General features: G+C 46.7%; 1 protein-coding gene across 1 annotated transcript in view; it reads left to right on the top strand.

Annotated features, from left to right (window-relative positions):
* SLC6A5 (solute carrier family 6 member 5) overlaps nt 1–25,206 on the top strand; it is a 59,427-nt gene extending 34,221 nt beyond the window's left edge. The window contains exons 10-15 of the mRNA XM_082476762.1: nt 4,533–4,645; nt 5,383–5,514; nt 6,464–6,563; nt 12,914–13,014; nt 17,049–17,216; nt 19,796–25,206. Of these exons, the coding sequence (XP_082332888.1) occupies nt 4,533–4,645; nt 5,383–5,514; nt 6,464–6,563; nt 12,914–13,014; nt 17,049–17,216; nt 19,796–19,951 (770 nt within the window). The 3' untranslated portion in view covers nt 19,952–25,206. The remainder of the gene's footprint in view (nt 1–4,532; nt 4,646–5,382; nt 5,515–6,463; nt 6,564–12,913; nt 13,015–17,048; nt 17,217–19,795) is intronic.
* Nucleotides 25,207–25,844: the final 638 nt, after the last annotated feature.

Below are 25,844 nucleotides of genomic sequence, written 5' to 3' on the forward strand. Positions count from 1 at the left end.
TTCTTGGTGGGCCGCTGGCTGTCTCCTGGCTCCCTAAGGATAATTAATTACTGCTTCAGCGGCGCTGATGATGCACTGCAGGCCTCAAAGGGTTAAAGAGCCAGCTTGTTGGTGGGGGGGAGCTGTCTCTCCCTGCAGAGGGTGCTGGACCCCCAGGGATTTTGGTTCTGCAACAGTGCGCTAAATTAGAGGTCCCAGAGCTGAGCAAATGCCCTTCCCTGGTTGAAAAATTTAAACCTTCTGGGGAGCAGGGAGGTGGTAAGGGGGAGGGAGGGAGTGGCGGAGGCTTTGTTTTCGGGGTGCCTGTACCACCCACGCTGTCCTCATTTCCTTCCAGCAGCGTAGCTGGAGCAGGTACGTCCTGTTCCACCTGCCAGCAGATCTGAGGTGTTCTGTTATTTTTGTGACATTACTGAGCTCCTTGTGAACCAGTGGCCGAGTGGCCAGAGATAGTGATTCTTAAGATGTGGGCCACATTTGTCAACTCTTCTGAGCGTTTCCTGCCCCAGGAAAGGGATTTGGGGGCACAAGTTGCTAAAACCCAAATTGAATTTTGTTTTTCGTTTATATAAAAAGCATCAGACAAATGGCCTGTTTCCCTCTGAAACTTGCCCTTTTCAGAATTTTTTCATTTCCTCTGATTTTAACAGGGAGAGAGGAGTACTTCTCACAGGTTCTAACGTGTTGTGTTCATACAGTTGACCCTTGAACAATGCAAGGGTTTAGGGGCGCCGACCCTCCATACAGTCAAAAATCCGTGTTATAATTTAGAGTCAGCCCTTGGTAGGTACAGTTCCTCTGAATCTGCAATTCCTCCGCATCCATGGATTCGACCAACTGCACATTGTGTTGTACTGTAGTATTTACGATTGAAAAAAATCCATGTCTGAGTGGACTCGTGCAGTTCAAAACTGTGTTATTCAAGGGCCAACTGTACTTGGTAGTTTCTCATTGTCACCAGCGCAGGGACAGTGGGTCTCATCCCACAGGGGAGGGGCAGTGGCCTGGGAGGTCTTCTGAATTCGCATACATTCTTATATGTGATTAGCAGGCTTGTCCAATTTCCTCCGTTGTAATGGAGGCTCTGCAGAATACAGAGATCGGGGTCGGGCCTGCATTAGGTGCCAGCCCCAAGCTCTCCTAGCTGGGCAACATTGGCACGTGGGCATTCAGTTCATTTTTGCTGACCCAACATTAGTAACTGTGCTTTGGTATTCAGTCAAAAGCAGTTTCTCTTTAATGACCTAACCCTAGTCCATTTTGTTTACAGCTCCCTTGTAAAGGAGGCTCAAAAAGTCATTACCCCAAATCTTGGCCGTATCAGAGCTTCTGGGGGCTTGAGGGTGGGATTGGTGTTGAGACCAAGCTGTTCTCTGCTTTTACGATGGGCACAGGGAAGGGAGCGTGGTCTTCTCAGGCATCTACTCCAGAGAAGGAGCTTGCCGGGAAGTCAGCCTTTTAGAGTCATCTCCCAGCCAACTGCTACCTGGGGAGCACTGACTCACGGTCAGAATCCAACTCAGAGCCCTACCAAGATGCTCACCCACTAGCGGCAAGACTCGGTTAGACCACAGCAGAGGAACACGGAGGTGCGTATTGCATATAGAGTCCCAGGTCTAGGCAGTAACTCTCAGGTAACCAGGCCACTAGGAAGTTCTGCCCTGGCTCCCTCACCCCCTCATAGTTCAGAGACCCTGCTGATCAAGATGAACGCTCTCAAACTGGACGGACCGTCCCACCATCTGTCTGTCACCTGGATGCCAATCCTTCCAAAGGCACAGGAAAGGGTTCCGGTGCTGCGTCCTCTGAGAACGCATCCACACGTAGTAGGTTTCTCAGCAGAGTAACCACTCCCCGTGTGCTGTGGATCGTGATGGGTCCATTGACCGGAGCCCCTGGTTGTGTCTTCAGTGGCTCTCTAGGACCAAGGAGGCTGTCACTGTAGGTCTCTGGGGGCCCCGCCCAAGATGCTGGCACGCAGAACCCCTTTGATCCCCTCTCATGGGAAGAGTAATAATGGTCAGTGCTTACTGAGTTCTTGCCACGGCCAGGCATTGTTCTGAGCCCTTTACTTGTATCAACACACTTACTGCTCACAGAAACTCCCTGAGTGTAGGTGCCATTATTATCTCCATTGTACGGATAAGGAAACTGAGGTTTGTCCGGAGTCTTACCTACGGTCCCGCAGCTAGGAAGAGGCAGAGCCAGTTTTCTGGCCCCTGGGGGAGAGGAGCCTGCAGTCCACCCACTGGGCCTTGCTGCCTCCCAGAGGGAGAGGAAGGAGGCAGGACTCAGCCTCCATCAGAAACAAGGGCCTCGCCCAGGGAAAACTCCGCTGTGGCTCGGACAGTCCATCTTTCTGAACTCTACAAGATGTTCTAAAACTGTATTTAAAAAATCCACTCTCTCTTGGGCTTCTCTGGTGGCGCAGTGGTTGAGAGTCTGCCTGCCAATGCAGGGGACACGGGTTCGGGCCCTGGTCTGGGAGGATCCCACATGCCGCGGAGCAACTGGGCCCGTGAGCCACAATTGCTGAGCCTGCACATCTGGAGCCTGTGCTCCGCAACAAGAGAGGCCGCGATAGAGAGAGGCCCGCGCACCGCGATGAAGAGTGGCCCCCACTTGCCGCAACTGGAGAAGGCCCTCGCGCAGAGATGAAGACCCAACACAGCCATGAATAAATTTTTAAAAAAAAAAGAAAAAAAAAATCCACTCTCTAGCCATCTTGGATAAATGGAGTTTGCTGAAAATGATGCCTTTACCCTGCATACTTTAGGGAGGCCGCTGAAATGGAAACAGGCCGAATATTTTGAAATCATTCCCCTCCCTGAAAAAGCAGTAAAGCCCAAACGGCCAAAATCCTGTTAAGCAATGAGCCAAGGTCCTCCGGCAGTGGCCATTTGAAGACCTTCTTGTCCACTTCATGGGCCTAAACTGAACTGGCTTCCTCAGTGTTCCGGGCACTGAACTGACTTCTTCGGTGCATTTGAGACCTATTTTGAACTGTAGCTTAATACAGATTTTTCTTTTATGGTTCACTCAGGGAGCCTTCAGAGGCTGTCTCTACTGTCTGTTCAATAAATGCATTGAACGGGGGTATCTTAGGCATTCCAGGCTTTATGTTTTAAATACCCAAAGCCCTAGGCAACATTGGGAGCTAACAACCTGATGAATTCCAGTTTAAAAAAGTGTCATTATGCTTGAGTTATAAAAACTCCAGGAGCTACGATTTCTGGCTTCCAGACGTGCGCTGGCCGTGGATTACCCTGACGTTCCCTGGTCTCTGCCCCTTATCATCTAGGTTTCTACCTACAGGGAAATTCACAACTACCAGGTCTTTAGCCATCTTCCCAGTGAGGCTGTGAGGAAGATAGGAACGGCTGGTGGGGCTTTATGTTAGCAGACAAAACTGCAGCTCAGACATCCTCAACCAAGACCACACGTGATATTCTTGGGAAAACTGGAATCGGAGCTGCTAATTTCCAAGTTCATTGTCCACCCCTAAGAAAAGCTAATATTCTGTGAGTGCTGATGATGTGCAAGGCACTGGTCTCAGTGCTTTACGTGCGTTTCCTCATTTGTCCCTCATAACCGCCCTGTGAGGAACTATTGTTATCCCCATTTTACAGATGGGCAAGATTGAGGCTTACAGAAATTAAGTAACTTCTCTAGGGTTGCACAGCTGGCAAGTCACGGAGTCTGAATTTGGACCCAGGTCTGTCTAACTATTAGAGACCAAAGTCTCTTAACTCTTATATCATGCTTCCCTCTTCCCCACTTAATTACCTGTGGACTGATGTAGCCCCATCTTTACCAAGCCTTTATAGGGCAAATTCCTAAAAGTGTTAGATTGATTCATGTTTTATGTAAATGGCTTCTCCTGGAGGAGTGACTAGGAAGAAGGGTAACAAAATGGGGAAACGATGTCATTCTGGGCATGTTTAACCCTTACAGCAGGGTTTCTCCACCTCAGCACTCTTGACATTTGGGTTGGATAATTCTTTGTTGTGGGGACTGTCCCATGCATTGAAGGATGTTTAGCAGCAACCCTGGCCTTTCCACACTAGACACCAGTAATCATCCCCCATGATATCCCAGTTACGAGAATCAAAAATGTCTCCAGACATTGCCATATGTGCCCAGGGGGACAAAATCACCCAGTGTTCTAGAGGGTAATTATTACATTCTCCCCCAACTTATGAACACAAAGATGGAGGTTTTCATGTTATTTGCATGGGATACAGACTGGCCTTAGAGTCGAGTTGTCCCCGAGTCTCTGCTTTGGCACTCTTTTTGAGCTTCTCCTCTGAGTTCCCTGAGGTGTGGACCTAATTCCCCTGGTCCTTCCCTTCCGGGAGCTTGAGGTCTAATTGGGGAAATGGATAGAGAGGAGTAAAAACATAGCAAATAGCAGGAGCAGCATGTGATAACTAACAACTCAGGGCTTCCATGGAGAGAGGACCCTGTGGGCTTCCAGGAAGAGGTGGCCTTGAGCTGGACCTGTTTGCAATCATGTGTCTTGTTCCTTCCAGGGCCAGGCATTGCATTTGTGGTTTACCCGGAGGCCTTAACCAGGCTGCCCCTCTCTCCGTTCTGGGCCATCATCTTTTTCCTGATGCTCCTCACTCTTGGACTTGACACTATGGTGAGCCCCTCCCCGCTTCGATCCCTGCTTCTCCTGAAGACTCCTGTCCTGGGTCCTGCATCCAGCCTGCAATGGGGTTGAGCTTAGTGGTACTTAAACGTTTCCCTGAGAGATGTAGGGATGGTGAGGTACCTGTCCAGGGCTCAGGATAACCTTGCATTTGTGGGTGACTCAGGTGATGGGGCGAAGGAGCCGTGCTCTCTCCCTCTCTGTTCTCCATGCAAGTTTTAGCCTGTGTACTTCCCGCTTTTGGTGTCATTTTGCCAAAGCAAGTTCTTTGGGGCTGAATAAGGGAAAATAATATGAGGTCGGTTTTAGGGGAATTGCTCTGGGGCTGAGACTACTACAAATCATGCTGACAGGCCCTCAGAGTTTAGTAGTTGGGTGCAAAGAGGGTTTTTCCTCAAGCAGAAGATCAAATGCGATTTAAACGGGAGGCGAGGAATTTACATCTCATGAATACAAAGTGAAGCTTAAAGTGTCCTGATGGATGGGTATGAGTGCAGTCTCCGGGGGCTGGAAACACTGCTCTAAGGCCCACATCCTGCTTGGATTCCCCTCGCTGGCCTTGTGGGTTGGACCCCAGCAAAGTCTTTCAGACCCATCGAGGGAATGCAACCCTAAAACCCAAACCTCATACAAATACCGCTTTGCCTGGTGGGAAACACAAAGGGCTTTTTGGAGCCTTTGGGGCTGGGCGGTGTGTCTCAGCTGTCGCTTTGCTGGCATCGTTCCAGTTTGCCACCATCGAGACCATAGTGACCTCCATCTCAGACGAGTTTCCCAAGTACCTGCGCACACACAAGCCAGTCTTTACTCTGGGCTGCTGCATTTGTTTCTTCATCATGGGCTTCCCGATGATCACTCAGGTAAGCTGCCTGCTGGGCGCAGGCTTGGGATGGGGGCAGGTTGCAGGGGGGCCTGACGGCTCTCCAGCCTTTTACTCTTAGCTCCCGGACCTTATAACAACAGCCAAATCATTGCCATTTCCATGGAGATGGCATCAGTTCGTTAGGGATTCTTACCACAGAGGAAAATATGTCACCTTGGCTACTAATGATACTTCTAGCATCTTCGCAATTGAGATGTAGCCTTCTTGAGCCAACGAGACAGGTGTGTCCTACTTTAAGAAAATGGAATACATGAAAATACTGACCAGAGAAATTGATTACCTGTCATATACAAGATTTATAGCCACTTGAGTTCCTTCTAGTCCTGAGTGTCTGGTAAGTTGAGTATTAGCTTACCTGATATATATATATATATTGCTGTCCCTGTGACCTTGAGCAAGTCACTACTTTGGGCCTTGGTTTCTTCATCTGGAAAATGATAGATTGAAAGGAGATGGTCTCTAAGCCTCATCTATTGTAGAGAGACTTAAAGAGTGAGCTGAAAATGCAACGAGTTGCTTGAGGAGTGCCCAGAGACACCTAAAGGTCACATGAAGGTCAGTCACATGCAGGTATATGGGTAGAAATGGTCATCTATTGCTTAAAGCAAAAATGAAGCAATCTGGCTACTTTCACATATACATCTTCGGATGCTGACCTTTGCCTTTTAAGAGTAAGATGTTAGATCACTTTTCTGGGCTTGTTCTATTGATTAGCTCGGAGTCTTTCCAGGGACTGCTTTGCTAACACGGCAAGTCCCCCAGCTTACATACCTGGCCAGCGTTAGGTTACTGATGTCAAGGGGAGGGGAGATCCTTTGACTCCTGTTTGCACCTGACCCTGCTCAGGATGGAAGGATTGACTGCTAGAAGTGGGAGACAGCCTAGATCCAGGCCTATTGATGTCGGTTGTTTCTCTCCCCTACCAGGGTGGAATTTACATGTTTCAGCTTGTGGACACGTATGCCGCCTCCTACGCCCTCGTCATCATTGCCATTTTTGAGCTCGTGGGGATCTCCTATGTGTACGGTAAGGGAACCACTGTGCCTGATGCTGAGGCAGAACTTAGTGTCGGTTGCCAAGCGTCCATGGCAAGCAGGTTTCCCATATTTTGTATGACAATGAAAGGGCTTCATTGCTCTATTTAGGAAACATAAGAGAGCTGTACCTTTATTTCCAACTTGCCTCAGGACCACTGGGGTCTAGATTTAATAGAGAAACAAAAGACGGCTGATGGTGAAACTCAGTAGTCTTTGTACCAGAAACTGCTAGGACCAGGACATGCCTTTGGGTGTGGTCTGGCAAGTGAACCGTCGTTAATGCCTGAGGACAATGGCCAGATTGGGTGGCAGGGGAAGGCTTCTTTTGCATTTTGAGGTCTCGGTAGCTGCAGTCTTCCTGTAGCTTGAGGTGAGGAGAAGCGTCATGGCTGGTTCCCGGATACTTTAGTGAGAAAAGAGAACACAGGCCTAACAGAGCCTTAGGAGACTTCATTAGCATCATGGGAGCCTGTGATACAAGATCTCAACCCCAGATTTTCCCAGGAAGAAACTGCCTGTTCCTTTATAGATTAGCCCTTCTTAATATCACCATAGCAACCTGCATCCCATAATCATCAGGGCCATTATCTAGAAGAACAGGAATGGTAAGTCAGCGGATGCCGTCTTTGCCCTTCACGTGGAGGTATCTGGGCGTGCGGGGGAGGGGGTCTCACCAGGTGATCTCCTGGGCTCCTCGTGTGCACCTCCGGTCAGCACAAGCAAGTCCTATTGGGTTCAAGGCACTGCTGACTTCCCTGTGCCTCGAAGTCTCAGAATCATCCCTAATATAGATAAGGCCTCTTTAGCAAATACCAGGAAGGTGAAAAATGCCAACTCAGATGATCCATCTGTACTTCAGAACCAAAAAGAGATGGTAAAAAGAAAGGCAGGGTATCACTTGGATGCAGGAAGTCCTTGGTATGAGCATCTTGCTTTTAACGTAATTGTTAGCCTCCTGTCCATCAGGGTTCAGCAGCTTCTTGCTTGCCTGAAAAACGCGTTAAAATGGAGGGTGATGGGGAATCAAAATATAAAAAGGAAACCTCTCATGTAAATGTTAGGTGCCCTAGAAACAGGAAGATACTGTAGTCATTGTTAGGTGTTGGCAGAAGGGAACTTTGTCTCAGCTGGAGATTACATCCCCACTGCAGGGAGAGTTTAGTTTCTGGCTAGAGAAGTGGGCAGGCATGCCAGCTGTCGTGATGGGATCAGAGGCCAAACTGCCAACACTTTGGGCTGATGAGACAGCCTGGAGCCTGCAGTGACACTGTGATTGAGGACCTGCATTTAGGGTGAGGCTTCAAAGAGCTTCCCACCTGAGCAGAGAGTGGCAGAAGCCCAGCCAATCTACCACAATCCTAACTTTCTGCCCAGATACCAAAGGCTTTGCCATGGAGAGGCCTCTGGGGCCCTCCTTTGGAAACTCAAGCCCTCGTGGGTCTATATATAAGCTAAAGTCACCAGATGGTCTGTTGGCAAAGTCAGGAAAGCTCTTCACTGCAGCACTGGCCCAGGTGCAGGAAGCCATCTCATTGACCTCCTCTGCTGTCTGTATCCTCGCTGCTATCTGCCACAAAAGACACATTTGCACAATTCTTTCCAATAAAACAGGGCTGTTCAGTGTGGTTTACAAGCATCATTAAAACAGAAACCTTTTAACATCTCTATTTTTAGAACTTAAGTAGCTCCCCCCAGCCTCCATATAAAACTGGTGGTAGATTTTTTGGTTCTGAAGGAAAAAATAAGTCCTGAGTGCTTCAGCCCCTGGGCTCTGCTAATCTTCCTGGGGGACCACCCAGGAAATCGCCTGGCCTCTAGAGGGCTGGTGCTGGGCCAGCTTCCAGGTCCAGGTGGACTCTGTGCTGAGCTCAGGGTGAACTTGACTCCTGCTGTGTCGGATGTGGGTGTGAACCTCTGATTTGGACCTGGATGGAATTCTAAGAAGGGACTCTTAGAAGAAATATTTGAGATAAGCTAACATAATTGTTAGAGGTGAAAGCAAAAGCCTGCACAAATATATAATGCACGCTCCCGAGGACACTGGATTCTTTATTGAGATGATGAGGCCCCAAACAAATGCAAGGTTAGTTTAAGGAGGTTGAACATGAACCTGTGAAGAGTGAAAATGAACCCGACTGATTTGATTCCCCCCCATCCTGGCTGCTGAATTTGAAAAATAAGTAGGTGGATTGCAGAGATTTGTGTTTTCTTCTTAGTTCTAATGATCTCTAGAGTCTAGATTCTAGAGGCTGCCATTCAAACATTTAAAATACAGTAGGTACAATTTTCAAGTTTTATCTTTAGATCAAAATATCTGATTCAGATTCTCAAGGCAACACTCTTCAAAGGCCAGTATTTGGGTTTGAGGTAGCTAGAAAAGTGGAACTCCCTGAGTTTGGTGTAGGAACAATCCCTTTAACAGACTGTTACCTAATAGAGTCGCTTTGAAGAAGTGATTTGCATTTTCCTGGGAGCCAATACAGGGACTTTCTGGCTGGGGGGGACCATAGGATTGACCTGCCACCACAAAGCCCTGCTGCCTGCTTATCTGCTTGGCTCCACACTGTGCATTTCCCCCAAATCACTATATGCTCAATTGTCTTGATCTGTTTTCTTCCATGTTGATCAGTTACTTGTTTCACGTCCTGCCCCCACTCTGTCTTTCTCCACATCCTCGTGAGGGATGTTAGAGTCACACAGGCAATGACGTCTACAGGATGGAATATGTCATTCTCCAGTTCTGGTTGTCCATCCTGCAGGCTGAATGCCTCAGAGTCTTTTTGTTTTTGTTTTTAGTATAAAAGAAAACAAAACAACAACACAAAAACACATGATCTCTCCGGAACCCCACAACTTCAAGCTTACTTTTGTTCCTCTCTGGTCCCCCTCCCTGAGCTCCATCGTCACATGTATTCTCGGCTGAAATGTCACTGTCCACCTCTCATTCAGGGTGTAAGTTCCCCCGGCTCCATTTGCTGGGCTTCAGAAAACATTAGGAACAAGATGGTTCAGTCCATTCATAACTCACATAGGTAAATGCCTGTGAGTAAATCAACAGGTACTTTTTTTTAAGCAATATCTTTTTAAATTAATTTATTTATTTTTCGCTGCATTGGTTCTTCATTGCTGCACGCAGGCTTTCTCTAGTTGCGGCGAGCGGGGGCTACTCTTAGTTGCGGTGCGCGGGCTTCTCATTGCGGTGGCTTCTCTTGCCGCGGAGCATGGGCTCTAGGCGCATGGGCTTCAGTAGTTGTGGCACGCAGGCTCAGTAGTCATGGCTCACGGGCTCTAGAGCGCAGGCTCAGTAGTTGTGGCGCACGGGCTTAGTTGCTCTGTGGCATGTGAGATCTTCCCAGACCAGGGCTTGAACCCATGTCCCCTGCATTGGCAGGCAGATTCTTAACCACTGCGCCACCAGCGAAGTCCTCAACAGGTATTTGTTAAGTGTTCACTGTATGCCCTGCATGCTTCTAGGAAAGTGGGGAGGGCAGAGGTAGTTTTCTATATTCACGGATCTTTCCAACTAGCTGCCAGGAAGAGGAAATCTACTTCGTACATTGAGAAGAAGGCCAGTACTAAGGTGTGCATCTCAGCTGTGCGCTTTTGCTGCCCAGAGATAAAGGAGGGCCAGGGTAGCCAGAAAAACTTTGAGAAGGTGGAGTTTTGGAGATAAAAGAATATAAAAGTAGATAAAGACGAGACTTAGTGTTGAGTTTATTGCTAACCAAGGCAGGGAAAATCTGAGCCCACACATAGGGTTTTGACTCCAGGAGATGCAGCCAAAACATTACATTAACTGTAAGAGAATAACATTTGAGATACACACAGGACTGGAGACCTTATTTGTGGGACCTAGTGCAAAAGGAAAATGTGGAGCCCTGTGTTAAAAAATTATCAAGAGTTTCAAGATGGTGACAGGAGAGATTAAGATTAATCCAGGGGTGGCGCCCTTCTGAGCACCAGGCCCTGTATGAGTGCTTGGCTCACAGGCTAGGAGGTTGGCCCTGGCCACACAGTGGGGAGAGCAGCCCCTGGAAGACCATACTCAGACCAAGGGCAAGGGTACGGTTCATAAAGACAAAAGCCACAAAGTTGCATGGGTGAAAGTGATCGGTTGGTTGAAGGAGGTCCTTGACTTAACAGTTCAGGATTGGCTGGTTATATGGAGGTTGTGGTGGGCCCATTTCTGGGCACCAAATCTGTTGGTTTGAATCTAGAACAGTTGCTATGAGTTCACCACTTTTTTTTTTTTTTTTCTTTTCCTGCTATTTTTCTGCTAATTCAGTGAGAAACAGTTGCTCTGAGCCCTTTTGGAGCTCTCTTACCCCTCCAGGTTCAAGGTCATGCTGCAGGCAAGTCTCCATGCACATGCTCCAGGCCCCAAGATCAAGTCCTCTATCAAGAGTTAGCCTTCTAAATGGGAAGGAAATCCAAAAAAAAGAGGGGTATATGTATACGTATAGCTGATTCACTTTGCTGTACAGCAGAAGCTAACACAACAATGTAAAGCAGCTATACTCCAATAAAAAAAAAATAAAAAGAGTTAGCCTTGAAGAGGGATCTGGACCAGCGAGAAGGATAGCGCAGGCAGAGGGAGCCATATGAACAAAGGCCGGAGGGGAAGGTAGACATTGAGGCTGTAAGGGACTCAGGTGGGGACTTGGGCGTGAGTCGGGGCGTGGGCGGGCTGTGCTGGGTGGGAGCTGGAGCAGGCAGAGGATGGAGGGACTGGAGAGCCTGACTCAGGAATGAGCAAGAGGCGGGAGGCTTGCCTTGTGGCTCCCAGCCGGTGTCCCTGGGCTGCATCTGGGGGGCCACATTTGTGGAACAAGCAGAGCAGTCAAGGGACCTGGAGCCTGTTGAAGGCAGAGGCCTGTTGTCCAGAGCCCCCGCGGGAGGCCCACGGGGAGAGCTGACTTCCAGGGCTTGAGCTGACTCTGGAAACCAAGCCATCTCACCTTCAGTCCCAGCACTGCACCTCAGCATCAAACTGCCTCTTGCCGAAACTGGGCCCCCATCATCCACCCCTTCCTACAGCTCTGGGTCCAGCTCTTGGTCCCCTCTGGGGGAGCTTGAGCACTTCTACTGCCACCCCCCTCCTCCCGTAGGAGGCTATCTGTATGTCTTCCTCTGTCTAACCTTGAACCCTGTCACATCAATTTCCCCAGGCGAGCTGCGCACCGTCATCTCCTGGGGATGATTTAATAGCCTGGTAACAGGATTGATACTGATAATAGACATTTTTAGAATCTTTTAAGAACTGAAGCCTGCTTTCAGGATCTCATGTGTGTTTCTGAGGGTCTCATCTTTGACTTTTGTCTCTTTTTTTGTTCTCACCCCTCACTTATGCCCAGAGGGTCTAGTGTCCAGAGGCCACTCGCTTGAAGGTGTTTGATGACATGAAAGGAGACAAACAAACCCAAAGATGGTCAGGTCATCTGCTCAAAGTGTGCGGTTCTTGCCTGTGGTGGCCCATGATTTGGGGCCACCAGTCAGAACCGCCGACTATGAAAGGGCTTGAACTTGGGGCCCTTTCAAGTGCCTTCAGCATAGCGATCCCGCAGTTCTGAGAAAGCCGTGCTTCTGATGAGCTCAGGAAACAATACAAGAAACCGTTCCCTCCTCAAACATCCTCTGTCGCTTTTCCTTTCAGAGAGTGGATGCCGGTTATGCGGGGCCCTGAGAATAACTCTCTTGTCTGCTTTTTACTTTATGTAGTTATGTTGATCAGCGACCAAGAAGACCACAATCCTCTGAGTTCCAACAAAGTGGGTGATGGCCACGTGGCATTCACTTTGGTTCTTGCCTGCCCGTAGCATCTTACATAGAGCAGAGATAAACTGACTCATGGGAGAGTGTCCTTGTGAGGGTGAGGGGTAAAAAGCCACATGCAGCGAGTCTCCCTCAAAATCCCAAGGCTTTCCTAACACACTGTGCTTATCGATCACAATTTTAATTGGCTTTGTCAGAGTTGGTTGCTGACCCCATGAGCCCACCTTCAAAAACAGCCGCACGGGTGACTATGCCAGGCTGTGGCAGTGTGGAGACTCCCGGGGTAGGCCGGGATGGAGCTTTTTAGATGTCATGGTGGGATGACATCTCACTTTGAACTTCACTGCAGAGGGTGTTTACTATCTATTTAAATGTTCCATTTGCCTTAATCTTCCTGGCAGCGAGTCATTTGTCTGATGGTTTCCTGCATAAATAGGGGTCACATCGACACCAGGATGGGGCCGTCCCAGCCAATGGCACTTGAGTGAGGGGCTCTCACGCCATCCCCTGCCCCACCTCACCCCTGCCATTGCACCTCATGCTTGATCTCCGTTGGTCTCTTTGCAGGCTTGCAGAGGTTCTGTGAAGATATCGAGATGATGATTGGATTCCAGCCAAACGTTTTCTGGAAAGTCTGCTGGGCGTTTGTTACTCCAACCATTTTAACTGTAAGGACCGTGTGCTTTATTGCGTGGGTAGCACCTTGCGTGCATATGTGATGCTTTATGTTGAGCAAGACCTGTGCCTACATACACATGAGGCTGCAGAGCTGGTAGGATGAGTATTACGCGTGTCCTTCAGCTGAGGAAACGCAGATGTGAAGAGGTGAAGCGCCTTGCCTAAAGGTGCCTGCCTGGGCGGGTGCGGAGCAAGGACGCATGCACAGTTTGGAGCTTCCCTATGGAACGTTTCCCATTATATCGGTCTGCCTCGCGTGATCACATTTCCCATGTGCTAACTGGGGTCCACGCTCTGTGCACAGTGCTTTATATCAGGGGTTCCCAACCCCTGGGCCAAGGACCGGTAGCGGTCTGTGGCCTGTTAGGAACCGGGCCACACAGCAGGAGGTGAGCGGTGGGTGAGTGTGCAAAACTTCCTCTGCCGCTCCCCATCGCTTCCCATCGCTCACGTTACTGCCTGAACCATCACCCCCATCCATGGAAAAATTGCCTTCCGTGAAACTGGTTCCTGGTGCCAAAAGGGTTGGGGGCTGCTGATTTATGTGTATCACCTCGTCTCTCCCTCACAGCAGCTCTGAGGGGTTGGTATTATAATCATCTCCATTTTACGGATGGGGAAACTGACACCCAGAGGTTATGTGACTTGCCTAGGATTGTACAACTATAATTAGCAACAGCCTGGATTCAAACCCAGGCAGTCTGGCTCCAGAACACTTAATCCTAAACACTGCTCAACACAGCTACTCTACAACTAATATGTATAGCAGAAGTTAGACTTTTATTGTTCATTTTTATTGCTCTTGAGGACTATCTTATCATCCTCAAGTGTGATGATGACATTTTGAGATCATCTGACATTCATCTTCTTAAAGATCAGAGCCCTTCATGTGCCAGTAAATCTGCATGGGGACTTACAGGCATATCCTGTCACCTCCTTTATTGTGCCCCAGTTCCTGGCTTTGCCTCCATCTACTCTCCAAGCACAGTAATTGACAGAGACCTTGCCTTTCCCTCTCTTCCTCCCTGGCTTATAGGTGTCATCTGGGCAAAAGCTGCAGGAAGCTGGCTGTAGCTCCTTCTGGGCCCAGCAGGTGGCACTAGAAACCAGATTAAGACCCTTTTACTACACTGTACCAGCTTCTTTAAAGGAAAACAAGACAGTAAAATTGTAGAGAAAACATATATTTTCCTTAAAAAAAAAAAAAAGAAAAAACTGTCACAGAGTGAGTTTTAATCAAAACATCTCAATTTCTTTCTGAAAAGACAGAAGTTTAGAGAGAAAAACCATTCAGCATTTACCTCCCTCTACATTGACAGGAAGACATCATACAGAAGCCCACATCTGTACTCACATTTCAGAGGCTGTAATTTGTCTGAAAAGTCCCACCAGATTTGGGGCATGAGAGTTGAAAAGGACTAAGTTAGACTTTTCAGTTTCTTGAATCCAGGACTGAAGTGTGTGTGAAGGATGGGGAATTACCCATCTCTTGGGAAGGAGACAGGAGACCACCCCCTCCCTGCTGTTCCCCATCTCTGCTGAGCTTCGCCACGTCCCTCAGTTACTACTACACACAATTTATTCTTGGGTGGAATCAAAGTTAGAATCTGTTCCAGATTCTACCGACCTTTCCCTCCTGTCTTGGAAGAGATAAAGCTTCAGAGAATCTTATTATATTCTGCAGACGCAGATCACATAATAATAATCAGCAGGATGACTTGTGGTAGCTGCTTTATTAACTGTGTCTCTCAAGCTCCCAACCACTCTGACTGGTGGGTGATTCTTCCCCCGTTTTACAGTTGCCTGTGCTGAGGCTTGGAGAGGCTAAGGAGCTTGCCCAAGGCCGCAAAGCTTGCAGGGCGCAGAATAAGAATGGAATCCAAGGCTACCTAGGCTTCAAGATAATACATTTCTAAATACATTTCTAATACATTTCTAAAAGCCTAGTTGCTTTCATCTCCAAGTGGAGTTTGGCCAATTCTGGATTAAAATAATCCTAATCTTCTTTAGGAGCAGAATGTCGGGGGAAAGGGATTCTAGGGACTTGCTGTGTTTTTTTGAGAAAGTTCCTCAACTGTGCTGTGCTTTACTCAATTTCCGTTATAAAACTCACCTCAGAAACCTGTGGAGAGGTCCCTGGCTCGGTGGCTAAATTATCCTTTCTCATGGCCAGGTTCATCTGAGGGCAGGGTTTTTGTCAAACCTGACTTGGCAGAGGGAAATTGATGGCAAGACCAAGTTTGCACAGATAAATTTGATGTGATATTTGTGTAATGAGGAAATGGGTATCAAAGGACCAAGGCTAACCCTTCTTTTTTGCCATTTGCCCTTCTGTAATACAGCTATCTTGTAGTAGGCTAGAATGAGCTGAGATTATGGGTTTAAATGACTTAAAAAGCCCTGAAATAAAATTGATCATTTTTTATATGTGCCTTCATGGATTTATAGAGCTATAAATATTCTGCGTGCAATTATTGTATACATAGGCAGATCACGTTACTGAATTATGCACGCACGTAAGCAGATGTATTGCTATTTATATAGTAAATGAAATGGGGCAACTTACCATAATTACATTAGGCCGTACTTCCAATAGACTGGTTAATAAAGCTTATAACTCTAGGGGCAAATGTTTAAAAGGGGGCCTAGAGTAGATATCTCTTATAGGAGCAGTTTTCTCAACCACTGTCTTCAGTCTCATGTTGCTTCGAATCCATGTATTGAACTGCTGTTGCATTGAAATAATCACTTGCCCCGGCAGCCTGGGCTTTACAGCAATCATACAGATGCCTTACATTTGTCTAATGCTTCACACTTTCCCAAAACATTTCCATATATTATCTTGCCTGGCATAATTCCCTCTAATCATTTTCAGGCAGTTCTTTTACTGCTTAGGATAGAATGAGAGAGCTGAGGAGGAGGGAAGGACTTAGGCAGGTACATTGTTCTAGGCGGAGGCTGCCATAGGTGGGATGAATAAAGGGAAGAACTCAGTTTTCTGAGGGCAGTGCCCCCTCCCCCAACAGAGGCTCGGCTAGAGCGTTAGAACCCCTCTTCTGTCCTTTTCGGTGCCTCTTTTTCCAGCGTATCTGTCACCTTGTTCCTCCTCCGCTACACTAAGCAAGACTTCAGAGGGCTCGCATCACTGTTGCCAGCCGAAGTGTGCGGTGATGGGGGGAAACGGGCAGACAATGCATCATCACCTCTCTTAAAAGTGAGGGGGGGCTCCTGAGTAAATACCACACTGTTGTTCCCGGAAAATCCCTGTGTTGTATACCTGGTGTGAAATGGATCTGTTACATAACAGAGAAGTCTGAGACATACAGGTCCCTCAGCCAATTAGTGGTAGAGCTGGGATTAGCCTGCCCGTCCCCGGCCTCTTGGCTCACAGGTTGGTGACGAGGCCCGTTCACCTTGCATCAGTTGAGGGGAGGGCTGGGCCTCCACTCTCTTTGTCCCACAGCTGATTATAGGACCAAACTTCCTGCTCAGCCACTGCTTGGGGACCTCTCAGCCGGCTTTAGAGGCAGCTCCTGCAGATGGGCTCTTCCCCATTCAAGGGGAAAACGAAGTAGATTCGATTCATTTTTCACATTAATCTAATGGATTTTTTCCTTACAACAAAAGCTTGATTATCCATTATAGGCAGTAGAGATGCCCCTCTCCTTAAAAACACCCACCGTCCCCTCTCCTGCCTCCACCCGTCTGCCACCTCGGTGTGTAGCCTTTAAAATCGTCCTCTCAGCCAGTCTGTGTGTATAGACACCCATATGCACTGCTCAGTTTTTATGGGATGGCAAATGCAGCATCAGCGGCTCAGTGTGTGTCACGTTCATCTCTGTGAAATCCAGTTTCTTCATTTAGAGAATGAAGTAATAATACTTCCCTTTCAGGGTCGTTATGGGGGTAAAACGAGATAATAGACAAAAAAAGCAGCCAACTCACGGCAGGGGTCCAGTACATGACTGTTGAAGGAATACTTCACATCCCCACCCTAATGCGTGTGTTTCTCTTTTCTTCCCAGTTTATCCTTTGCTTCAGCTTTTACCAGTGGGAGCCCATGACCTATGGCTCTTACCGCTACCCTAACTGGTCCATGGTGCTCGGATGGCTAATGCTCGCCTGTTCCGTTATCTGGATCCCGATTATGTTTGTGATAAAAATGCATCTGGCTCCTGGCAGATTTATTGAGGTAATTGTATCAGCTCCCACTCCTGCCGTCCCCTCCCACGGGAGAAGCTCTGAGAGCTCTGTGCTTTAAAAAAACAAAAGATTTGGTGAACTTATTCTAAGGGGAGACATGGTGATTAAGTGGTTACAGTTGCTACCGTTTCTGTTAAACCCATTCTTATTATGTATTATTCCTCTAATGGAGGGGCTCAGCCAGTCCACAGGCCATGCTGGTATTATGCTCTTCCTCAGAGCAGTGACGGCTCTGGGGAATAAACGATCAGAGTGTCTCCTCTCTCCTGGTGCTTCCCCCTCCTCTCCCCTCATCCAGAGCTTAAATCCCAGTGTTTGGTTTTTCACCACACATCAGATTCCCCCTTTCCTGATGTTCCTCTCTGTCCGAGGTGCCTCCCCCCAAACACCTATTACGATTACGTTTAAAATCACTCCCCCTTCCTGCTATGCCTGTGTTAGGCATGGCTGAGGGGTCCAAGCTGATGAAAATGTCACCATCCCCGAAGGATGTAATGAAAGGTCCAGGGCATGCCTGGTATAAGGCATGTTGGTTGTCTTTGTCGGTTAGTCCCTTGCTGGACCCATTTCCCATTTCTTTTTTTTTTTTAATTAATTAATTTATTTTGGGCTGTGTTGGGTCTTCGTTTCTGTGCGAGGGCTTTCTCTAGTTGCGGCAAGCGGGGGCCACTCTTCATGGCGGTGCGCGGGCCTCTCACTATCACGGCCTCTCTTGTTGCGGAGCACAGGCTCCAGACGCGCAGGCTCAGTAGTTGTGGCCCACGGGCCCAGTTGCTCCGTGGCATGTGGGATCTTCCCAGACCAGGGCTCGAACCCGTGTACCCTGAATTGGCAGGCAGATTCTCAACCACTGTGCCACCAGGGAAGCCCCCCATTTCCCATTTCTAATGCAAAAGACTCCCCACCCTCACTCCAGAGAGGCTGGTGAGGGGACTGCCACTTGCTGAGCCACCAGTGAAGTGTGGTCAGGCTTTTGTTATTCATGAGAAATCACGTGCTCAGACGCGTTAGGAAGAGATCGGCCCCGCCTTGTCTTGGCGGTCCGGAGGGCTGCCGTCTTGGACCAGGCCGGTGCTGCTCAGGGTCTGGCCCAGGGGCTAGCAGCACCAGCACCACCTGGGAGCTTGTTGGAAACACAAACCATCAGGCTCCAGCTCTGCTCCGCTGAACTAGACTCTCAGGGAAGTAGGACTCTGGTGTCCGTGGTTTAACGAGCCCCCAGGTGATTCTGATGCAGATTCAAGCTTGAGGGGCATTGGATTAGACCGAGGCAAAGAAACACCTGCTGATGAGGGTAGTGAAGAACAGCTGGGTGGGTTTTGCTCTTGGTCAGCCAGATTGAGGAGGAGAGGGCCCTGGAGCATCTCTCGCAGGCTCGGGAGGGGAGAAGCAGACGGGAATAGAGCATGTGAGTAAACGCCTTACACGCATGTCCACGCGATGAGGAGGCGGCCTTTGTTTTTATTGAACTAAAGATGGAGGCAGAGTTGACAAAGGGAGATGCAGGCGTCTTCTTACTGAAGCAGTGTTCCAGTTTCCATCCTCAGGAAACTGTCTGTTATCTCCTTAAGGTAAATTGACTCAGCCCCCTCACCGCCAGGGATGGCTTGCCCGAGCCTCAGATGGACCTCCTACCCACTGACCCAGAAATCTCTTTCCCTCTGAACAGAAGCTGCTTTAGCCTCTGCTACTTTTGTCTTAGGCTGAAATCCTCTAAACTGATGAGTTGGCAATATACATTTATTATGGTTGGTTCGGGACACAAAGGTTGCAAACTGATGATTAAGGGGAGATTAAACTAACAGCTATAAGAAGCAGCTTCCCTTTAATAGGTAATAAACACATACTTGTTCCCTCTTATGTAGTCAGAAATATGTTTTCTTTAATTTTCTAGAAAATGCTCCAGTCAAATTATGTTTTCCATGAAAGGTTCAGTTGACAGATTAGAGACATTCCCATTATTTTTAGCTTGCCTGCAAGAACCCACACTTCTGAACCAAGTCAGAAGCGTATATTTTTGTCAACAGATAATTAAAATCTTTGCTCACTCTTGGCAGTGTATCTTTGTGGTTGAGGGGTTTTTTTTCTGGCCATTTATATACTTTGGGGAAATATGCTAAACAAAATCCAATTATTTTGATGTAACAACTCACTGTTGAGGCTACAGAACAAAAGTGAGTACATGTCCTTTGCAGTCTGCGTTTGGCAGTGGAGAGAGCAGCTTGTAGATCCTCTCCATTTGGAGGGAAAAAAATGTATAATTAAAATCTGGGCCCTTTATTCTCTATTAATCTTGTGCAGGGCAAACCCTGGGCAACTGTAATATTGCTTGCAGGGTGATGTAAATAATTTCAAGTGAACTAAACTAAGTCTCCTCTTAAATGCATCCCTGGCCTTGTTAATTAATGGAGCTGATCTTCCTAACTGCTTCTCTTGGTGGGGGACCTCTTGGTTCCAGGAGGCGTTCTGGCGAATGTGGTCACACCCAGTTTGGGGATGGGTGGGTGGTGCCTGGGGGAAGAGGGTGCTTTGCTTCTGTGACCCTGTGTGTCTTTGGCTTCTTTGCAGAGGCTGAAGTTGGTGTGCTCGCCGCAGCCGGACTGGGGCCCCTTCTTAGCTCAGCACCGTGGGGAGCGTTACAAGAACATGATCGACCCCTTGGGAACCTCTTCCCTGGGACTCAAACTGCCAGTGAAGGATTTGGAACTGGGTACCCAGTGCTAGTCCGATGGCATGGGATGACCCAGACTTGATTCCGTTTCTCCTCTCTGCCTTCCCCTAATGTTTTCCCCAGCTTTCTTCCCATTTTTCTTCTTTTCTCTCCCCACATCTCGGTTCATACCCGTGCACGAGAGTGGTGACTTAGAAAAGTAGGACATAGTGTCGCATGCTGTGGCCGGGAGCTAGATGGACCACTTGAAGAGCTGTTTGCCTGTGTCCATGCTGTCAGTTTCTGGTGGGGTTTACCCCGCAGGCTCGAATCAACTAGGGGAGCGCTTTCCAGCGAAGTCACAAGTAGATGTGCGTGCGTTGGTCAGTTGAGAAGCATCCTCTGTGGTTGTCACTGGTGGTGCCAGTCAGGCTTATGCAGAACGGCAGGATAACCAGACTGTTAGTTTGGACTCATCTGAGCAATGTAGTGATTTTATTCCGACACACAAAGTTCAGGACTGGTTACCTTTGGAGGGTTGGCAGTGGTCAGAAAATGGTTTTGAGTAAGACGAGCCGGTGGATTTGGACACCCCCAAGGTGGTGGAGTTCCCATTTCCGTTCATGATTGGGGCTCTGTTTCCTTCATCTGGACCAACTGTCTCAAGTGTACCAAGGACTCAGATGCTTTCTCTCTGCAAACTGCAAATCTCAGTGAAGAGTTGGTTCTCTCCCCTCAGTTGTCTTTTTTTTGAATAACCATATTTGTGAATTCTTTGGATCCTTTCCTCCACCTCTGCATCGTATTATTTGTGCCCAAAGTTGTACATTCATAGCAGAGTGCCCTTTTTGTTTCTCCATGACGTCTAGCACTGTGGTTCAATGTCACCATTCCATGTTTCTTCTCTTCTAAATGTCTTTCTATGAGCTGTAGCTACCTTGTCTTTCAGCCTCTGAGAAAACAAGACTTACCCTGGTTCTGTCTATATATTATGTATATAAGACACAAACTCTTAAAGGACATAATGTCTCGGTTTTTACTCATCATTTTTTCATTCACAGTCAATGCCGATTGTGGCCATAGAATCAAAGAAATGGAGAGTTGAAGAGAAAGCAACCACAATATTCACTGCACTGGTAGTACATTTTAGGTCACTGTATTTACAGAGATTTCTGATAGGTACAAGTTAGGTCAGTAGCAAGTGAGCTAATTAAAGCTATAGCTTTTAAGACTACATTTAGTTAATTCAATTTTAAGAGCCCCCAATTCACAGTACTCATAACCGCACTCTAATGAGAGCGAATCATATGTCTGCAGAGGTTGGTGAAGCCGTAACCTTTATTATCTTCTTGTATTCTGAACATGCATATATGAGATTTCCATAATGTGATATGTGTTCACGTAGTGTGTACTCGTAGTGGTGTTTTCTGTCTTTATAAATATCTTATTAATTACTGTAGAGATGGTGAGTGTAGGATAGTGTAGTCTGGGTTTTTTTTTTTTTCCCTTACAGTTATAATATCTAAACCTAAAATTGTTTCCTTAGGGGAGACCATTTCAATCATTTTCTTATTTGTTTGTCTTCATATTACAGGGTCTCAGGCAAAGTTTTCAGTTCAAATCTTGTATATTGATGTGACATTTTCATCCTGTTAAACAGTAATGAAACCCAACAACAGACCTTAAAGTAACACTTTTTAAAAAATGACTTCATTTGTTAAGGAAAAAGGAAAATCTCAACTCATCTTACTGAGCTCTCCCTTTTCTGGGGCAAATATTGTTGTCATTTGCCAACACCGACGTGAACTTCCGGTTTTCAAGAGTAGCCTGTGGAAACTTTCAGAAAAGGAAACAAAGATGGGTTTTGAACTTTAGGTTTTTCATCTCTTTTGTCTGCAGGGCACGTTTGTTCTTCCCCCTCCTCGTTCTCTTCTTCTGCTTACCTCCCAAAGCTAGAACTTACTAGAATCCATCACAGAGACTAAATCCTAAGCTTCCCCTAGACTTAGCTTTAGGAAGCTGAGTTGTGGCTTCTTCCCCTGTCCCAGTGTTTCCCATAGTGACCTGTCCGCCATTAACACTGGTTTCCCCAAGAAAGCCATACTGTAGAGAAGCCCCCTTTGCTGTAGCAGATTCTGCATAGTGGTACCAAAAATTAGCCTCTCCAATTGATATCCGATGAGGTGGGAGAGGAAGGAAGGACTAACTTAGGTTTGGAAATGTTCTGCAGCCTTTCCAACTTGAAGGTTGAAGAAGAGAGCTGAAATCAATTAGCATTGTCCCATAGGACTGGTATGTTTGTGTCAGGATGAATGGTTTTTGGCTTTCCTCTCTTGCCTCTTGGCTAAAACTCGAGTCTGATGCTGGATGCCAACCCAGTTTCTGTTAATTATTGCTGTTGTGATTAAAAGAAAGGGGGAAAAAACTCATGGATGCTGCCAGATTTGTTTTGTACACACTGCAAGTTAACTTAATTGTCAGAATGAGGACAGCCTCACTAGCTAGTGTGTTTTGCATTTGGGGGCAGCGACATTTGTATTCATTACAATTTGTCCAGTTAAGACCCAGGACCTGTTCCCTGAGCAGCTGGGTTTTTGTTTGTTTTTTTTCCCTTTTTCCTACAACTTTCAAGTTTTATGTACAGTTTCCTTAAAGGTGGAAGGTTCTAAGCTTATCTGGAAATAGTTACCTTGTGAGTTTAGTTTTGCCAGTTTCTATAGCCGTGTTTAACTTTTGAGGCTTTCCTTGCCAGAGATGTGTTCAGTATCTGAGCTGTTTCTAGTCATCGCCAATCTACTCGTGCCGCACCTCCCCTAGACTTGGCTGGGACGCTAAGAGCTGAGATGCGTGTGACCAGATGGATGTTTCCATGCTATTAAAATGCACAGTCAAGTGTAAGGGAAAAAAATGAACGCATAAAAATAAAATGAGCAGCATTGTCATAAAGTGCCACTTGAGAGTTCCCCTTCAAACTGAGGCAAAAACCGAGTTGCTGAGGAAGGACTTTCATTGGTTCACTGTGCAGAATGGTGGGGTATTTTCCACTTGTGAGATTATTTCCTAATACCAACAAATGCCAGAAACCCATCCAGAGGAAAAAAAAAAAGCCATATGTTAAAAACAGTAACGCTGTAATATCCTTAAAGGAGAAAAAAATGTATATGTCTTAACAATTGGTGTTGTGGCTTCTTATGCAAATATTTGTCTTGCATATTAGTAACTTTTAATCTCTTTAAGGCTGTGTGTTTGCCATGTACAAATGTGTCCGGTCTGGTCTTTTTTCTCTTTTTCTTTTATATTTATTTATTGCATGAAATCTGTGGTCAATGCAAAATCTCGATGACCTCAACATCTTTGAAATTTTCAATGTGTTTTTAATATGTCAGAAATGGAATCAACTTGTATTTCAGTGAGTGGCACTTTAAAAGGACATTGAACACAGTGACCCGGAAATGGATAAGACTTGGGTTGTCTTTGCTAATGTTGCACTGGAGTGGAGTTTTCCTTTAATTAAGTTCTAATTTTGTTATCTACATGTGCCTCAGTGCTTCCTGATAACGTTAACCTGTCAGCATGGTTTTCCCATGCCTAAAATTAAGATATTTTTCTTTCCTCTTTGTTCCCTTGGCTATCGGTCATCATTCTCTTCTCAGAGACTTGCACAATAACTATTGCTTAATGTAAGCATGATGGCAAGATCATACTGCTGCTGCACTTGGATTTGGGTCTGTGACACACTTTTTTGAGGCAGATGACTCGAGCAAGGGCAGGCTGGGTGGTAGGTTATCTTGCAGAGAAATAAAGACCAAGGCCAACGAATGAAATGAGCGTTACCTATGTTTCATACCAGGTATCATGCAGAAAATCTCCAGGCTGGGAGCAAAGGTTTGGGTGATTTAATCTTGATACTAATTTCTCTGCAAAGTGGTCCTAGGATTTGCAAAAGTGAAGCTTCCTATCTTTCCTGGATTTTGCTTCAACTGTACAGAAAGGCCAAGTAATTTTGAATTGTGGTCTCTGCTCGGGTCACCTCTGAGCAGCCTGCGGCGAAAGAGAAAGTTTTCAGATTGGGCATTCATCACCTCTGAAGATCAAGCAGTGGTTTGATTTGCCTGCTATGGATTAAATACATCTTCAGGTAACCATTTGCCTTATAGGTGTATTTTATTGTTAGGGTGATACCTAGTAACTGACTAGGAACTGTTTTGTCTCTCATTTTTTTGGTCTTTTTTTGCACTTTATATGGACCTATCATGGAATAGGTTTATTCTTAAATTGTGTACTTGGCTAATGTCCTAAATGCAGGCATCTTACATGGTCCTGTCGCCTATGAATAAAGATATGTTCCCTAATCAGGTCCTTATATTTTTTCATTAACTGTACTTGAAGAAAATATATTACATTATAAATGATGCATCATATATATATCTTATAGAGTACATATTATATACTGTGCATTATTCATTTAAGAAGTCATTATTCTTGAGGCCCTACCTCAAATTTTGTATTTATGTGTACAAATGCAATTTATGGTATTATATATTTGCCTATTATATACTGATATAAATTAGAATTTATCCTAATAATGTATGAGTTCACAAAACCCTAAATAAATGTCAGCATTTAACCTGATGATTACAGAATTGTGTCTATTTCAAACCCGTTACCCACATTCTTTCTTTCTTAACAAATGGGCTTCAGGTATTCCCAGGATTGATCTGTTTTGTTGGGAGAAACCTGGAACAGAAATGGAAAACTGCCTTCTTGGGAAAATGAGATATTGCACTGCTGCAGAAACAAATATCAATTAAATTGTTATATTCTTAGGCATCGGAATACACTATTGTTTGCTGAATTATTTTATTTATTTATTTATTAGTTATCTTTGGCTGTGTTGGGTCTTCATTTCTGTGCGAGGGCTTTCTCTAGTTGTGGTAAGTGGGGGCCACTCTTCATCGCGGTGCGCGGGCCTCTCACTATCGCGGCCTCTCTTGTTGCGGAGCACAGGCTCCAGACGCGCAGGTTCAGTAGTTGTGGCTCACAGGCCTAGTTGCTCCGCGGCATGTGGGATCTTCCCAGACCAGGGCTCGAACCAGTGTCCCCTGCATTGGCAGGCAGATTCTCAACCACTGCGCCACCAGGGAAGCCCTTGCTGAATTATTAATCATCCCTCCTGGGGAAGGAGAGAGAGGGAGGGAGAGAGGATCTGAGTGAATCTGAACAGAAGGATTGGGCAAGTTAAATCCTTGGGTGTGTTTTAATGACCATTTTTGTCAGTCTTCAATTCAACTTTATTTCAGTTCCGCAAACATTTACGTTGCTCCTCCACTGAGTCAGACCCCAGGCAACACGGAATAAAAAATAAAACAGTCCCAGAGCTCATGGAACACAGAGCTTAGCAGAAAGACTACCCATATTAAACCGACACACAAGCAAATAAATAAATGTCATTCCTCTCCTTTTAAGTGCGTGGAGCCCACACATGCCCTGCCCAGAGAGGGGCCCTGAGCTCTGGTGTCATGTGTAGAGACTGGCAGCTGGGCGCTCCTGTCTGATCATGTTAACCCGGAAGCTTGACCCTGTCCTCCAATAAACACAGACACTCGCATTCCACCTCCAACTTCAGCTGCCACGTGGGCAGGCTATGGGCATGAGCTGCACCACTCTTGGTGGGAGAAGAGATGCCCTCAGAAGCTGATGCTGCAAAGCCCAGGCCATGAGCATAGGTGTCCCTCCTGTGGTAAGGAGACTTCCACACACCCCCTCAGGCTTGTCCATAATCCTGTGCTTCAGCAGGCAGACGGAGCCGCAAATACCAAACTCAGTGAAGACCTCATCTTGAAAGAAGAACGCTCCATGGCATCAGAATTTGGTGCTGGCTTGTCATCCTTGATTTCCTTCCTGTGATGTATTTGTGTTTTAACTTTTTCTGGAAAATTCTCAAGCATATATAAAAGTGGAGAGTGT

The sequence above is a fragment of the Balaenoptera physalus genome (assembly GCF_965194825.1).
Source record: "Balaenoptera physalus genome assembly, chromosome: 10".
Taxonomy (NCBI): domain Eukaryota; kingdom Metazoa; phylum Chordata; class Mammalia; order Artiodactyla; family Balaenopteridae; genus Balaenoptera; species Balaenoptera physalus.